This window comes from Carettochelys insculpta, chromosome 3, assembly GCF_033958435.1.
Source record: "Carettochelys insculpta isolate YL-2023 chromosome 3, ASM3395843v1, whole genome shotgun sequence".
NCBI lineage: Eukaryota > Metazoa > Chordata > Testudines > Carettochelyidae > Carettochelys > Carettochelys insculpta.
Window position 1 is genome coordinate 21,402,348 of NC_134139.1, and position 17,521 is coordinate 21,419,868.

At 42.6% G+C, this 17,521-nt stretch overlaps 1 protein-coding gene across 1 annotated transcript; it reads left to right on the top strand.

Moving 5' to 3' along the window:
* Positions 1-2,313: 2,313 nt before the first annotated feature.
* On the top strand, positions 2,314-16,800 carry CCT4 (chaperonin containing TCP1 subunit 4). The gene is made up of 14 exons (XM_074989448.1): positions 2,314-2,589; positions 3,855-3,907; positions 5,394-5,483; positions 6,301-6,409; positions 7,493-7,635; positions 10,154-10,275; positions 10,382-10,514; positions 11,465-11,604; positions 11,960-12,056; positions 12,368-12,478; positions 12,875-13,005; positions 13,149-13,383; positions 16,031-16,144; positions 16,629-16,800. The coding sequence occupies exons 1-14, from the start codon at positions 2,469-2,471 to the stop codon at positions 16,641-16,643; spliced, it is 1,614 nt and encodes a 537-aa protein (XP_074845549.1). The 5' UTR covers positions 2,314-2,468; the 3' UTR covers positions 16,644-16,800.
* Positions 16,801-17,521: the final 721 nt, after the last annotated feature.

Below are 17,521 nucleotides of genomic sequence, written 5' to 3' on the forward strand. Positions count from 1 at the left end.
CTTTTCTTTGAATCTTTGTTAATAATGGAAGACCCTAGAGGAGCTGTGTTGCTGTAGGGAGGAGGATTTCACCTCTCCTGATGGTGGATTTGCTCCCCAGCATGTAGTGGGTTACTGGGCTCTGTGGACAACTGAGGATACATTTTTAATTAAATGTGTATTTTAATCAGGTCTAGGTTGCCCACAGCCTGGGATTCTGTGATGTAGTCTGTACACGTGCGTCAAAAACAAATCTCACTTGTTGCATTGCAGCTATTGCCTAGTCCTATGGGGATTCAGTGGGGTTACTCCCTTGTCAAAACTTACTGCAGTACCAGTTTAGTGTTTGCAAAACTGGGGCATAAGACTGTAACGTCCCCAAGGGAGAGGTCTGCAGCTCGTCTTTGCTCCTTCCAGCTCATGGCCGCAGCCACAGCAAGCAGCTCCAGCTATGCAGGTCTTTGAGGCTGCTGCCACCATCAGGGACAGGTGCAGGCTGAGAACTCAACAAGTGAGAGCAGCACTCCACTACGTGAGCCCAGGAGATAGGAGGACCCCCCCGAGCTGCTGCTTTTGGGGTGGGGAGGGCAAGAGGGAAGAGGAAGGCAGTGCCAATGGGGTCCTGACAGCATTGGGTCTGGCCCATGCCCTACACCCAGGATGGCCTTAGAGAAGACAAAGCATAACAGACCAGAGAGGGAGCCATGCTCGTCCATATACTATCAAAACAAAAAAGCAGTCAAGTAGCACTTTAAAGACTAACAAAATAATTTATTAGGTGAGCTTTCATGGGACAGACCCACTTTTTCAGACCACTTCTGGTATGGCTATGATCTGAAGAAGTGGGTCTGTCCCACAAAAGCTCACCTAATAAATTATTGTGTTAGTCTTTAAAGTGCTACTTGACTGCTTTTTTGTTCTTATAACAGACCAGTTGACCTACCAGGGAGGAGGAACTCCTGGCCTGCAGGTTGCATCCGGCCTACAGCTTTCCTGGATCGTCCCTCCAACCCCCCACCTCAGACCCCACAGTCCACCCTCTGCCTGCTCTTGCACCCTCCCTCCCACCAGGCCTTGCACCCTGCTCCTGCACCCTCTGACCCAGACCTCCCACACACACCTCTCTCCTGACAAGACTGCATCACCCCACACGCAGCCTGTCCTGCCCCCTGTCTCCTGCCCAGGCCCCACGCCTGCTCCCTGGCAGACACTTCCCACCTCAGACCCCCCCAAAAAACGTTACTCTGGCCTTGGGCAGGGGTTAACAACCAAAATAGCTAGAAGAGCCATTTTTTCCAATGTGGTAAAAACCTCAATAATTCAAGAGCCACCATACACGTGATTTGGAGATGGTCCTTAAATAACATCAGCACATACTTTTTGTAACCCCTAGCTACGTCTACACGAGCCCAAATTGCATGGCCATTTCAAATATTACTAATGAGGCACTGAAATGAATAGGGGAATTTCGAAGTTAGTGGGGTCCTTTTGAAAAGGACCCATCTGGACGAGCCGCACAGCAGCAAAAAGTGGCAATTTTGAAGAGCCGCAGCAGGTGGCATGCTAATGAGGCACTGAATATGCATTTCAGCACCTCAGTAATCTTCAAAATGGCCGTTTGCATGGCCATTTGGAAGATCTGGGCTAGTGTAGACACGGCCCTAGTTTAAAAACACCACACACACAACGATTTGTAACGTGATACATGTTTACTGCAGGACGTTCACAAACTTTTTACATATTCTATTTCCTGGAAGTTTATGGGTGTGCTTGCACCACTCACTGTCGATCCCAATCCATCTCTCTCTCTCTGTCGGGACGACACTGGAGGAGTTATCCATCATCTTGAGACCACCTATTGTTTGCTCTGTAGACGAGTTGTTCATTTGGGTGCTTTCAGACGGTCATTGTTCATTGAAAATGATCAGGAGGGGTTTTCTGACTTTGTCACTAAACCGCCTGGAGGCACAAGTTGCAGACCCCTGTTCTGCGCCTGAGCCCCTTCTTAACCCCCTGCCCCCTGCGGCTGGATGGGGCTTGACGGGAGGAAGGTGTCTCAGTCAGAAGCCGCGTCAGTAAGGGCGGAGCTGGGCTTGTTCTCATTTTGCTATAGCCCCCGACCCGAAAAAGGTTTCCCACCCCTGGCCCAGAGGGATCCTCCCACGCCGACGGCGGCCACCGCAGACCATTCGCTGTAAGGCGGCAAAATAGGTCTACGCCCGCCCAGCCACCCGGCCTTCCAATAGGCCCTCATCTGGCGCAGACTTTGTCTGGTGCCGGGCCCGCGAGTGCGCGCGGCCCGATGACGTCACGCGCCGCTCCGTTGGACTCCTCCCCTTTCTCCTGTCGTGGGCTTTGAGGCGCTGAGTCTGCGGCCGAGGCGGCGCGTTCTGGAAGCTTCGCTCCGGGGATCGTTAGTGCGGGCGGGCCCGGGTTCATCCGGCTCCATCCGGGACTGAGCAGCAGCAGCGGGGCGCGTAGCGGGCGCCATGCCGGAGAACGCAGGGTCCAGAGCCCTCTCGGGCGGTAACGGGGGCCGCAAAAGAGGCGCCTACCAGGACCGGGACAAGCCCTCTCAGATCCGCTTCAGCAACATCTCCGCGGGCAAAGGTGCGGCCTGTCCCAGGGGAGACCGGGCGGAGTTGCGGCCTGACCCGGCCCGGCGGAGGCTGGAGCGGGGCTGAGGAGGCCAGAGTGGAGCTGGGGAGTAAGGAGGAAATCTTTCTTCTCCCCCAGTTCATGGGGGGAGGGGTCTTCGGTGGCGGCCGCCGATTCACGGAGGGACCTTTTCCTCCGCCTGCCCTTGTGCGGGGAAGAGGCGGCTTCTTCGTACAGTACCCTCCGTTCAGCTCCGTAGTCCCGGGGGGCGGGGGTTGGACACGACACCAGGCTTCATCATACGGAGCCGGCCCTTCCCCTGATGGTGGGGCCGGACGCCTTCGGTGTGAGTGAATTTTGGGCAGCCGAGGCTTTCCGCTGTCAGGGTGGCTCGGCTCTCGCTCTCCATCTCTTGGAGCGAAGTTAGCCTTGCTCTCTCATTGTGCACCGTTTTCCTTCTCGCCTGGGACTGACAACTTCAGTCATAGCCCCTGGACCAGTTCTTCCCGTTAGTTAACACACCATGGGCCTTCTCTGTTGGCGAGGGAGTTTTCTCTGTGCCCGGGATACACTCGTTCTTTTCTTTTTCTGTTTTTTAAATATAGTAACTGTTATGGTGCCAGAATGAGAATCTAGTGGGGAAGGGGCTGTAGGTGAGACATAACACAAGTTTTGGTCAGATTACCTTAAAAAAAAAAAAAAGGACATTGAAATCCACTATCCAACCAGTGAAACCATTCAGCCTTTAACAGCAACGAAGGGTCCTGTGGCACTTCACTCACTTCATCAGATGCACAGAGTCTGTGCTCACGAAAGCTCATGCTCTCAACTTTTCTGTTAGTCTGTAAGGTGGCACAGGACCCTTCATTGCTGTTACAGATCCAGACTAACACGGCTACCCCTCCGATACCATTCAGCCTTTGTATGCCCTTAGATTTTAAAATACATCATAGAATGAGCTGTTGGGTTGTCTTTTTTTTTGGTGTTCCAGGTCTTAGAGTCATCCATGAAAGCCTTACGCTGTATTTTTCCTAAGTGCATTTTAGCTATATCAGTAAATTTAATGTTGATGCCAGTAAGACTACTAATACAGCAATGCAGACAATGTTTCTTGTGGAACCATTTAAAGTCGTTGGTCCTTTTCTATACAGAAAAACTGATTATGTTCAGGCAATTACAGTTTTTATAAATTTAATTAGCACCTAAATGAAAACTTGGCAAAGCTGAGTGTCGATGATTAACTGCAAAAAAGAATTTCATTTTCTCTCCCTCTTCAGCGGTTGCCGATGCTATTAGAACAAGCCTTGGACCAAAAGGGATGGATAAGATGGTAAGTTTTGCCATGTTTATTTTTAAAATCTGTTATAAATGCTCAAATTTGGAAGGTCTTTTATTGAAGTAGTTTCCTTTTTGTTTTTTTATATTTGATAATCACCAAGGTAACGTATCAAAACAAAAAAGCAGTCAAGTAGCACCTTAAAGACTAACAAAATAATTTATTAGGTGAGCTTTCGTGGGACAGACCCACTTCTTCAGACCATAGCCATACCAGAACAGACTCAATATTTAAGGCACAGAGAACCAAAAACAGTAATCAGGGTTGATGGTCTGAAGAAGTGGGTCTGTCCCCTGAAAGCTCACCTAATAAGTTATTTTGTTAGTCTTTAAAGTGCTACTCGACTGCTTTTTTGTTTTGATAGTATATAGACTAGCACGGCTCCCCCTCTGTTACTAAGGTAACTTTCAGTTATGCAACCATATATTGATGATGATTGCTGAAAAGCAGTACACTCATCCCTTGTTTAAGGAGTACTTTACTTACGAGTACTCACTAAAACGAGGGACACACATATGCTTACCATTGTTCACTATGCAAGTGAACTTTTCCTGCTTATGTGAGCCAACTGTGGGGTCCCTGTCTGGGGGACAGGGAGAACCGCAGCCCCGTGACTGGAGCGAAGCCAGCTTGTGGGGTCCCTGGCTGGGAGGCAGGGAGACCCACAGCCGGCTCAGCTCCAGTCGTGGGGTCCCTGGCTGGGGGGGCGGGGAGATCTTCACCCTGGCCTGTTCCCAACACTCCCCCTGCGGTAACTCCCTGCACACCCCCACCCTGTCCCGCCCTGTTCTAGATATTCCCCCAGCCTGCAGCTTCCTGTGTAACCACCCTGCCCAGTCCTCTACCAACACCCCCACCAGGCCCCTCCAGAACCCCTGGCCTGCCGCACCCCCCTGCAGGTACGGCTGCTGCAGCCCAGAGGAACAAGCCGCCCCCGTCACCACCAGCCTTTAACCCTCTCTCCTGGCCCCAAACTGCCCGCAGCCTTTAAGACTCTGCAACTGTCTCCTCCCTCCCCCGCCTCCGACAAGGTTCACTTACCTTTCCAAAGCAGTGCTACGTGCTGCCAATCCTTCCCTGAGTTTGGAGCACTAGGAACCAATCAGAGACTTTTACATGTATTTTAATGGTAATTTAATGTCCCTCTTATGAATTTTTGCTTATGATCATAAAGTTGGGAACCAATTGTGGTCATATAGTGAGGGATGAATGTACATGGAAACTTTAATAGTAGTAACAAGCCCTTTGGTTTAAAACAGTGTTTCCCAAATTTAAAACATTTATGTACCAGTTCTGGGAAGTTGGCCTTATTGGCGTACCCCCTCTCCCAGTGCCAGGCTGGTCCTTATCTCCTGATTTTTAGTAACTTATTTTCTTCCATGTACCCCTTGAAATCCTTTTGTGTACCACTGTTTTTAAGGAAACATCAAGTAGTTTGTGGTTCTTAATATTAAAAAAAATCTTCTGTGACTAATGTCAGATTCAAGATGGAAAAGGAGATGTGACAATTACAAATGATGGTGCAACTATTCTGAAACAAATGCAAGTTCTGCATCCTGCAGCCAAAATGGTAAGTTACTTTGAATGTCAGCCTGTAACATTTCCCAACCTGGATTGCAAAAAGCTCTAGGGAGGCACCAGATTAATTCGTGGTCTCCACATAGCTAAGGAGAGCACGTGTTTGGTTTTAGAAAACTGCCAGACACCAGAGTACTCTGGTTTTGCAGCAGAGCAAGTCTGTGATGCACTGAGGTTCTGGTTTTGATGTTCTTCCCATGGATCAGATGGGTAGGTGAATGGTGCCTAAAAACCCGTACTTCAAGTAATGGTTTTGAGTGTAATGCAATACAAGTTTGGTGTATTCTTTGCAACAGTCACTTACGGAGGGTGCTTAGACTCTGAGTAGGCATCCCAACTGTTATCCCTTTCATAACGTCAGGGGCAAAGTGATAATGCCTTGAGATAAATTTTCTTCCCCTAAAAAGAAGAGATTTCAAGTTTACTATACCTTTTCAGTGACTATAGGAAGATGCAGTTTTCCAGATGTTCTGTTACATCTTGAGATAGACACTTGCAGTATTGGAAATGAGCTGTGTTGCTGGTCAGTCAGGAAACTAGGAATTTCCTGCAGTATGGACCTCACAGACACTTAACAGCTATACACGCAATACAGAACAAAAAAGTGATTAATATGTGTTTGCGCTTCTTACAAACATAGGAAAATATGCACACAGAATTGAGGAACCAATCCGTAAACTTAATAAGAGACTTCACTATAAGTAATTCCCCAAATATTAAATATTTTCCTATTCATTAAGAGCCAGTAGTGCATAAATAACTGCTTCAATTCAATCATGTCACAAGTTCTCAAACAGTCTTAATTTTAGTTGGTAGAGCTGTCCAAGGCACAAGATATTGAGGCTGGTGATGGCACCACATCTGTTGTCGTCATTGCGGGTGCTCTCTTGGATGCCTGCTCCAGACTTCTTCAGAAGGGTATGTTTTTGTTTGTGGGGTTTTTTTGTTTTGTTTTGTTTTTTGTTTTCCCCTGGTTGGTTTTAATAACCCAGAAGAGGAAAGATGCCTGAAAGAATTAATTTTATATAATTCATGAACTAAAATAAATTCTTAGTAGAATTGAAGTCCCTTCTAATTGTTTAATGTATTAGTAATAAAACCCTTAATTATTTGAAAGGCAATTGAGTTTTGTTTCCATACTTGATGTTAAGGTCCTGTTTTTGGTGACAGTAGCAAATCATTTAGCTTTCACATTTCTCAGATTGAATCTGAATATCCCTTTGTCCTCTTGGGAAATTCAGAATAAATATATTCTGATATTTCTTCAAAGCTGGGGAGAAATTGTAACAGAACAGTAAAAAAGTATCCCAATCAGAATCTGTTTTCAAGCCCAGTAGCATTGAGTTTACCTGCGAGTCTGTAACTAAAACATCAGTTTACAATCTCATTGTATATGACACCATCCCACTTTGTTCTTGACAGCTGGATTTATACCAGTGTACCCTTGCAGGGTACCCTATAGCTGTAGACTCCCCTTTTTTCCCCACTCTTTTTTTTTTTTTTTAATTTCTGTGTTCCCATTCTAATTTTGCTCATCCTGCTTCTTTCTTTTCACACCTCACAAAGGCTCTACTCTGTTTGCTTCCGCCTTTGCAATTGCCAGCTGCGCACTCTCTCAAACCCTTCCCCAGCTGCTGGTCCTAAATAGCAATGCTGTCCACAGCCCATCAGTTGCTATAGAAGCAAGAAGTATAGCTTTAAAAGCTTGATGAATACAGTTTTGTTGAGATATAAACATTTGGACTTCAAACACTGCAGGGAGATAATGTGTTGTACTGGTTCATGAGAAATAATAAGTAAAACTGAGGCTAGTTCATATTCAAGTACAGTAAATTACAACTTATAAAAATGTTCCTGTTGAAAAGTTTCAAGTTACTTGTTGTGAGCAGTCCAAAAATCTAGAGGGCATTGTAAGTGGAGTTAATTAACTTTTAAATTAAGAAAATCAAATGGCAATGTGAAGTAAACAATTAGTTAAACTTGAATTTAAACTTCTGATAGGAATTCATCCCACCATCATTTCGGAGTCGTTCCAGAAAGCTTTGGATAAGAGTATTGAAATCTTGACCAACATGGGACAGCCAGTTGAACTGAGCGACAGAGAGACCTTGCTGAATAGTGCGACTACTTCACTGAATTCTAAGGTAGTAATTATCCCATTTAGGGGGGGAGGAGAGAGGGTTATTTGACCTAACTTCTGTGTAAATTAAATGTAATATGTGTGTTATGGGTATTGTTATATACATTTTCCCACTTTGTGTGTCATTTGTTCTTTTCTGTATTTCTATAATATTTAGTAAAATGAATACGTGCTACCATAATAAAAAACAATGAATACTGATCTTTAACTCCAGTAATTTATCGGTTTAACTGACTTTGGATCTTCTATGTTGTTGAATGAGACCAGCGAGGGGCAGCCTAACTAGTGAGTGGGCATCATGAGTAGCCCTCCTTCATCTTAGTAGGTCACAGGTTGGTCTCCTGGGGTAAGGTAGTTTTGCTAACTGCACTTGTGTACCTAGAATTTGCAAGGAGTGCCAGTTGGATGCAGTGGGAGTGCTTGGCGCTCGTACTGTTGGATGCAATGAGCATGCACCTCACTTAAGTGCCTTTGCTATAAGTGCATGTCCTGCTTGTAATAACAGAAGGAAAAAGCCTTATGCAGATGAAAACTAGCAGAATCTGACAACCCTGTGCATAGGCAATAAAATGTATTGTAAGCATGCCCAGATTACCCATCACTGCAGTAGACTGTTTTCTCTGCTTGGACTTTTTTTTATTATTCATATTACTGTTTCCACACATGTCAGATTAATTGGGACAATAGGTAATTTCAGTAACAGAACTTCTTGGGTTTTGTGAAGCTACAAACCCCTCTGAGACCATTCCTAATCTGCTAGAACAGCTGACTTTTCATGAAGTTGCCCCTGATAGGTGTTAACTCCAAACATAAAAATGGAGCTGAATTTAATCTTAAGTCACATTTCAGTCTGAATTTTTTACCAGCTATATTTATGTAACACCTAAAATAACTAAAACAAAAGTTGGCGAGTATGTTGGGGAGGAAGATGTCCTCTCTTTCAATTGGCTTACTTTGGGCATTTAACACCACCTTGTTGTATAGTGTATAATACACTATTTCAACTGGTCTTGTTGGTTTTTCATGCTGCATTAAAGGAGAAACTTTTACAGTCATTTTAAACCGAATCTCCACTCCCAACCTCCATCCCATGTTGTCATGGGGTGCTTCCCAAGAAGAGCTTAATCCTAAAAGATGAGATTTCAAGTTTAGTATACCTTTAAATGACAAAATAAGAAGGTGCAATTTTCCAGATGTTCTGTTACATCTTTAATGTTTACTTTAAAAATCTTTCCTTTTATATCTGAGTAATATTGCAATTTATTAAAAGTAAAATCCATACTCTTTTTTTATGTCAAAGTAAATTTTGTGCACGTGTATAATTTTTATTTATATTTTACTTTTTTAATGGGGAGAGGGAAGATCATGTTACCCCTAATCAGCACAGAGAGGGGGCCTGAATGCACAGATCTTATCCTCCTACAAGTTGTACCTCCTAGATCTGGTACCCTCAGTACCTGAACCAGGCAGTTTGCCAGACAATGGGAGGTCAGTGCTGGCCTGTATGCCGTCACCAGTATACTGGCAGCAGCAGAGGGACTTTGTTGTTTTTTTGCTGAAAAAATTAATATGGCTATTTCTATGAAACTTGTCACGTAGTCTTTGTAATTTTATTCTTTCAAAATGTAATCTTATTTTTTGACCAGTCTATGCATTTCACAATTGTATCTCTCGTACGCTTAAATTTTAAGTGACTACGGTGTTCTAAAATGCCTGCCTTAACCTGACAGAAGAAGTTATCCCCATGATAACTTTAAAATGGTATACTGGTGGCACACATTCACACATAACCACAGTGCACAAAACTAAATTTATTCCACAGGCGTATGGACAATAATTAGATGGTGCATGGGTCACTTCTCCCATGGGTTCTGTGGAGTCTATACCAAAACAAAGTAATACAGTCCTGGAGCATGTTTCTTTTTTACAAGTCTGTGCATTGGAGGATTCATTTTAAAGGCATCTCCTGGGGATCCCCGAAGGCAAGGAGGGGTCTTCTTCCAACCAAAGAATGGGGCAGAGCACTGAGGTTTATTCAGTGTTCTTGCCTGTATGTAGGTTGAAACACCACTCACTCACCTGTTGGAGTGGTGGCCAGTCCAAAATCAAGTAGTATTTTGACTCATTAAGTAGGTAGGAAGGCATTCTGTACTCCCCAAAAAGTTTGATGTGCCTCTCCCACCTCCCCCAGGTTAGAACCATTGTGCTAGGCCTGTGCATATTTTTTCCAGAAGTGCACTTGTCCTACCTCTTTTTGGTAACCTATTATGTATGGCTAATACTACAGTAATAGATTACTTACTGGAAGAAAAAAATTACAAAATGCAATTCCATTTTCAAACTACATGGGATAGTAAGCACAAAAGAAAAGCAGTGAAAGTATGAATGCTTTGATAGTGTAATTTTGAAATTGGTATTATCTTAATTTTGAGTATACCACTAAGTTAAATTATTTTTCAGTTGGGTAAAAGTTTGTACATGTTCCTCTTAATGTTAAATTTATCTTAATTCAATCATCTTAGGTTGTATCTCAGTACTCTAGTCTGCTGTCTCCGATAAGTGTGGATGCAGTGATGAAGGTGATTGATCCAGCTACAGCTAGCAGTGTCGATCTTAGAGACATTAAAATTGTCAAAAAGCTTGGGTAAGTAACAAGCCAGACCTAGCAATTCTGTTAAACTAACATGTCCAGCATTTAAAAATTGCTTCTGTAAAATGTTAATTTCATGTTTTACTGTTCTTGTTTCCAGTGGAACAATTGATGATTGTGAACTGGTTGAAGGACTAGTCCTCACTCAGAAGGTGGCGAATACTGGTGTAACTAGAGTGGAAAAAGCCAAGATCGGTCTCATTCAGTTTTGCTTGTCTGCTCCAAAGACTGATGTGAGTTAGTTTGACCCTGTATTTAAATATCATTTTAGTGCATGGGGATTTACATGTAATTCAGACAAGGAAGAAAAAATATACTTAAGGGCTTGTCTACACTGCAAAAACCATCATAGCATTGATAGCTGCATGGGACACACAGTATGAGTCTCCACCCGCTGCCATGGTGACAGCTCAAGATCGGAGCCTGGTGTGGGTTTAGTTTCACAGCATTGAGTTACCAGCAGTGAAATTGGTGCTTGTCAATTTCATGTCCGTCTCTGGCTTAGAGCAACTAGTCAGGGCTACAGCTAGTACTCCATGTTAGGAATTTGAGCACCACGAAGAGATCACAGCTCAGGCTGTGAGCCTGGCACCCAACTGACAGCTGCAAGGGAAGAGCGTAGAGGGCATAAGCAGCTGTGAGCCCAGCAGCCATGAGGCTGACAAGAATGACATCCAATAACCAATGTAAGTTTTGTTTCCTTAATTGCACTGACACAAGTGCCCTGCCTCTTGTGAAGGGGGAGTTATGTAGAAGGTAACTTTGTTGGAAGCAGCATTCTAGCGTAGATACTGATATCATTAGGTCTGACTTAATGCCAATCTAACTCTTTGGCTATTTATTATCTGTAATGCATAACCCTCATGTTTGACAAACGTAACAGGAGTCCACTAGTTTTTAGATACTTTGTAGTAGCAAAAGATTGAAAGTTAAAACCATAAAAAGCCTTTGTATTGGAACACTAAAATATGTGTATATGACAACAGAGCCCAGAACGCAGATGCATCTCACCACATAAAGATAAAGCTTTGCTTAAGAGTTCAGCTTTTTATTGGCATGTGTTCGTACCTGTTTGCCTTGGATCAGAACTGCACTAAACTATAGAAACAGCAAGGTATACCTAGAAACATATTTAAATTTGAGCTCAGCTTAAGTAATTTTTGAAAATTTTCTGTTTTAATAGATGGACAACCAGATTGTTGTTTCTGACTATGCTCAAATGGACAGAGTATTACGTGAGGAGAGAGCCTACATTCTGAACTTAGTTAAACAAATTAAAAAGGCTGGATGCAATGTGCTGCTCATTCAGAAGTCTATTCTACGGTATGGTAACTGCCAAAAAAAACAACATGCCTGTTTACTAAGTACTCTTAGATTGGAGTAAAGCATCTGTACGCTCATAAGATGAAGCTGAATTAAAATACTAACATTGAGGTATAATTTCAAAAACTACGTGCCTTTCAGTGAGCACGGAGGCTCTGCCACACCCTCAGAACAGTTAACCTATCCCCCACTTCATAATTTTTGTGCAATTTTTATAAGCAAATACTGAAATTTTTCAATTGGCTTTTGTTACTTAACTAAGGCACAAATCCTATAATTATACCTGATAATCACATGCTAGCAATAATGGATTTATATTGTTTTGCATTCACTGTTTGCCTTGTCTTTGCTTTAGGGATGCTCTTAGTGATTTAGCTCTACATTTCTTGAACAAAATGAAGATAATGGTGATTAAGGATATTGAAAGAGAAGATATTGAATTTATATGTAAGGTAATGAAGTACTTTTGTTTAAATGGCTGTGCTAAAGGAAATCTATACTCAGAAGATTAATTCTAATGACTGTCTGTCACTGCCAGGTAGCTTAAATGGACTACACCACCTTGTTTTATTAGCCTGCATTTTGTGAAATGCACGTGTGTCTGAGAGGGAGAGAGCTCTCTTATCTCTAAGAAAAATGGCAACTGGTCAAGCTCTTACAAAGATTGTTGTCTAAATTAAAGCAGCTATGAACTATACTGTAGAGAAAAGTATACTGCACTCTGCTATGCCTTTCTAATTTGTGGTTTAACTTGTTTCTTTAGACAATTGGAACCAAGCCAGTTGCTCATATTGATCAGTTTACTGCTGATATGTTAGGATCTGCTGAATTGGCAGAGGAGGTCAACCTAAATGGTTCTGGAAAGCTGATAAAGGTGAGAAACAGAAATGAAAATCTCTCATTGCTAATTATGCAATTAATACTAAGGGGTGATACAGTATAGCTTGCCTGTTCTAGAAATGAGCATGATTCCTGTAACTTCCAGATTTTTTTCAATAGTATACAGCCTTCACTTCTATTTATGTTACTGTGTCACCAGTGAACTCTAGTCATGGACCCTACATGCTGCATAAGTGGGTGGGAGAAAGGGTTCTGCTATGGGGGGCTGACTAGGTTTTATTGACTTTGATATCTTATTGTGGCTTACCAAAATTCAGTGTCAGTTAGGTAACTGAACACATCAAATCTCAGGCCTTCAGCCAGTTTAATTTTTATTCCCTGATAGTGGGTAACAGTTCTTCTTTTCAGTCCAGTTGTTTTTATGTTCCAGATTACAGGCTGCACAAGCCCTGGAAAAACTGTTACAATTGTGGTACGTGGATCCAACAAGCTAGTAATTGAAGAAGCTGAGCGTTCAATTCATGATGCTCTGTGTGTCATACGTTGTTTAGTTAAAAAAAGGTAAGGTCTTGTTTGTCAAGGATGCATATACTAATAACATGGTAAACTGTAACTACTTAAATACTTGTCAAAGACCACATCTTGTATTTTTAATACAATTTTACTCTTTCCTTCTTCTCCATCTCCCCTGCCCCACTCCTAAGAGCTTTGATTGCAGGAGGTGGAGCACCAGAGATAGAGCTAGCTCTACGCTTGAATGAGTATGCGCGCACTTTGAGTGGTATGGACTCATACTGTGTCCGTGCATATGGAGATGCAATGGAAGTCATTCCATCTACACTGGCTGAAAATGCAGGTCTTAACCCTATTTCTACTGTAACAGAGCTGAGAAACAGACATGCACAAGGAGAGAAAACAGCAGGCATTAATGTCAGAAAGGTAATTTACAAAAGAATTCTTTGTCTGAAGGTCAGTGTTTGATCCTTTTGATGGAAAATACTTGCAAATAAAGACAAACATTGTCCAGCTTGTAGCCCATACCCTTCTCAATCAGCCTCCCATATCATTCCAACATAACAATTGAGTATTTTTGTAGCCTGAAATACCAAATAGTCAGTGTTTTTGTTTCTTAAAACTGACTTACAGAAGTGGTTAGGAGTCTATCAGGAATACTTTCATGAAAAACAACCTTTTGCAAAACTTAAATATTTCAGGTGAAAAGTTGAATTTAGTCCAGAAAAACTAAAATGATGATTTTTACAGCTTTGTCTTCACTTACGTTTACCATTGCTCTGCTTCAGCTGTGCAGACTGCATAGTTCAGGTCAACATACCTACCATCATGTCCTGCACATGCTTAGGTCAATGGGGGCTGCTCTCCCATTGCTGCTGGCTGCTCTTCTCAGTTTGCTGTAGTACCGGCATGGACAGGAATGAGCTCAGAGATCAATTTATTGTGTCTTCAACAATGTGATAAATCAAGGCTAGGTCGATCCCCTGCGTAGCATAGATATACCCTATGCAGGCTGTTTGGGATCTGCAAAAAGGCAAAGCAGCTCAGCCCTCCGCTGCCCCTGCCACCTCGGTTGCCTCTGTTTGTCCTCTTCCAGATGAGAAGCCAACAAAGCAAAAACATCTGTTTTTGGTTGTGAAAGACTTCAGAATTTCTGTCCCATGAGAAATTTCAAGTTCATTTTTTTTGTTCTAAAAATGCAACAGAATTTTGGTGCCATATTTCCAAGAATTAGAAATCCTATTTTGGTGCCATCTTACTGGTTAGAAATGTATTTGGCACCTCCAAGTCCCGAGTGCGCTCAGAAAGTTCTGTAGCATTGGGGAGACAGTTATCATATTCCCAGACTCTGATATCACATCTAGTAAGGATGTAAAAGGTTAATTGGCTGTCTGGTAAGCATTAGGCTTGCCAGAATGCTTACTAGACAGGTGGCTAATCAGACTGGTCAGCCGTGCCTGGTTGTGTTGGGACAACTGGCGGGAGCCTGGCTGTGTCATGGCCATGTGTCAGGCAGGTAGGAACCCAGTTGTGCTGAAATGGCCCCAGGAAGCAGGCAGGACCCTGGTCGCAGCCACACCAGGGCATCCCAGCCTGCAGGTGGGAACTTGGCTGCATCATAGTGGCTCCAGCAGGGAGGCCGAACAGCAGCCCTCCCAGAGCAGGCAAACAGGGCCTTGCCCAGCCGGTGAAAGCCCCATCAGACATTCAGTACTCCAGTTGTGGCCACACCAGAGTGCCCCAGGAGAGCACTCGCCACACCTCCCCACAGATCCAGCAGGACCACAGTCCTAGTGAGACCCCTGTCTTGGCTGCTGGGCTCTGTCCAGCCAACAGTTAACAGGATAATATTAATCGTTTTGATCAGTTAACTCTCTTGATCACTATTTACATCCCTAGCACAAGAGAGATTGTCAAGTTGGTCTATAAGCACCATCTAGATCATCCCTGTTAGATATTTATCCAACCTGTTCTTAAATATCTCTAGTGATGGATATTTTACAGCCACCCTAGGCAATTTATTCCAATACTTATCCACACTGACAGGAAATTTTTCTTACTGTCCAACTTAAACCTCACTTGCTGCAATTAAGCCCCTTGCTTCTTGTCCTATCATAGTCTAAGGGGAATTATTTTTCTCCCTCCTCCTTATAACACCCTTTTAGGTACTTGAAAGCTGCTATCATGTCCAATCTCAGCCTTTTCTTTTCCAAATTCAACAAACCCAGTTCTTTCAATCTTCTCTCATAGGTCATATTTTCTAGACCTTTAATCATTTTAGATGCTCTTCTCTGGATTCTCTCCAATTTCTCCACATCTCTCCTAAAGTGTGGTGCCCAGAACTGGACACAGTACTCCAGCTGACTCCTTAAAGTGCAGAACAGAGCTGAAGAATTACTACTTGTGTGTTGCTCACAATACTCCTGTTAGTGTGTCCTGGAATCATATTTGTGTGTGTTTTTTGGTTTTTGCAACTGTCACATTGTTCACTCATACTGTGTTGTCCACTATGACCCTTAGATCCCATTCTTTAGCACCATATCCTAGGCATTTGTGTCCCGTCTTGTAAGTGTGAAACTGATTGTTTCTCCCTAAGTGGAGTACTTTGCATTTGCATGATTTTCCTCAAACCATTTCTCCAGATCATTTTGAATTCTGACCCTGTTCTCCAAAGCACTTGTAATCCCTCCCAGCTTGGTATCATCTACAGTCTTGATAAGCATACTCTTGATGTCGTTATCTAAATTACTGATGGAGATATTGAACAGAATTGGCCCCAACACTGACCCTCAGTTCTCCTTTCAGCCATAAAAACTAGAGGTATTACTTTTTTGAAAATGAAAACCTTTGGATGTCTGAGCATAGGATGTAGCCAGTAGGGGAAGATAGCTGCTCGCTCAGCTGTGTGACCTGAAGTGGTTTCAAATGAACTATGCTAATAATCATTTGCTAATAAAGTATTTTCGTCTTTTAAATTGTGCTATTCAGGAAGCTACTGGGGATAATTTACAAGTACACTTAAATTAGTTGTATAAAGCAAAATGCGATAGAGAATACAATTCTGTTTTTGTAGGGTGGAATTTCCAATATCCTGGAGGAGTTGGTTGTCCAGCCTCTGTTGGTGTCCGTCAGTGCTCTGACACTAGCTACGGAAACTGTACGCAGTATTCTTAAGATTGATGATGTGGTAAGCAATGGTTTTATTAGCAGATTTTGATTAATGTTGTAGTACAGTAACAGCTCGATTTGGCAGAGGGATAATGAGCACATTTGGTTAATTGGCATACTGTGGGCCAGTTGCTTGGCCAGAGCTGGCCCCAAGTCGAATATCTGGCACACTTTATTAGCAGACACTTGCAGTTCTCTGGGGGTACCAGATAATAAAGCTTGTACTGTACTGTGCAATGAACTAGGTATATCCCTTGTGTAAAGGATTCATGTCTTAAGAGTTAAATGCACTTTACATGTAATTCAGCAGTCTTCTGGTAAATTTAAAAAGCAAACAGTTCTTGTGAGCAAACAGTAATCAAACCTAGATATTGGTAAATACAGCAGGCCATCTTAAAGTACAAAATAAAAAAGGATTATACGTGGAGTAGAATCTTTAAAAGGAGCGATGTTGGTCATTGTTTTCTGCCTATATGCCTGATCGTGTTAACTGATCTTTGTAGGTGAACACTCGATAAAGGTGACCCAAGGAAATGGCAGCACAGCCAGGAGTATCAATGGCATTGTTTGGAATATCGTTTCTTCAGAGAATCCCTGTGTCGAGCATTCTGCTAAAATTCACTTATGTACTTTTGTCATCTTAATTTAATAAAATCTCTGGTTTCAAGAGGAAAACTTGGTTTGTAAATGAAGGGCAATGTTCTATAACTGAAAAGCTGCATTTAAAAACTTACCAGAGTGATACTAAAACAAATTAAAATTTTACTAATTTTAATCTGTAATAATCATATACATTTTTCATGCTATCCAAACTTGTTTTGATATCTGAACTCTTCACTGTAAGTAGTTAGCATCTGTGATCTAATTCTCTTAAAATGGAATCTTAGTAATAACTGCAGTACCTCCAGATCTTTTAACTTCCAGAAGTCATCCAAAACAGTAGTCAGGTTGAATCTCTCTGGTCTGGCAACATCCATGGTCCTGCATGATTTCATTTGGCCAGATGTCTGCTTATCGGGGTGTGGCCAAGTTTTGCAGGTTCTCATAGACTTTCTTTACATCCACCAGTCCAGGCTCACAGTGTTCTGTACTGTTATTTAGCTCTCATTTGATCCTAAATGTCTTCTAAGAGTCCATTAAGCGATGGAAGTGTTAGTAATGCTGCTAGATAATATTGACCTCCCATGGTTTGGCAAATTCTCTCATTCAGCACTAATCGAGTCCCAAGCATGCCAAACTGGAGAGGTTAAACCTGTACATCTTTCCTCTCTTACCCAGGGAGTTGTGCAGTTACTACAGCGTATGGAAAGTATGGGATTGTACTGTGGCCTATAACTTTAGATGTACATTTCTTTCTGCAACTATTTCCTCATCTATCAATAATGCTTATGTACAT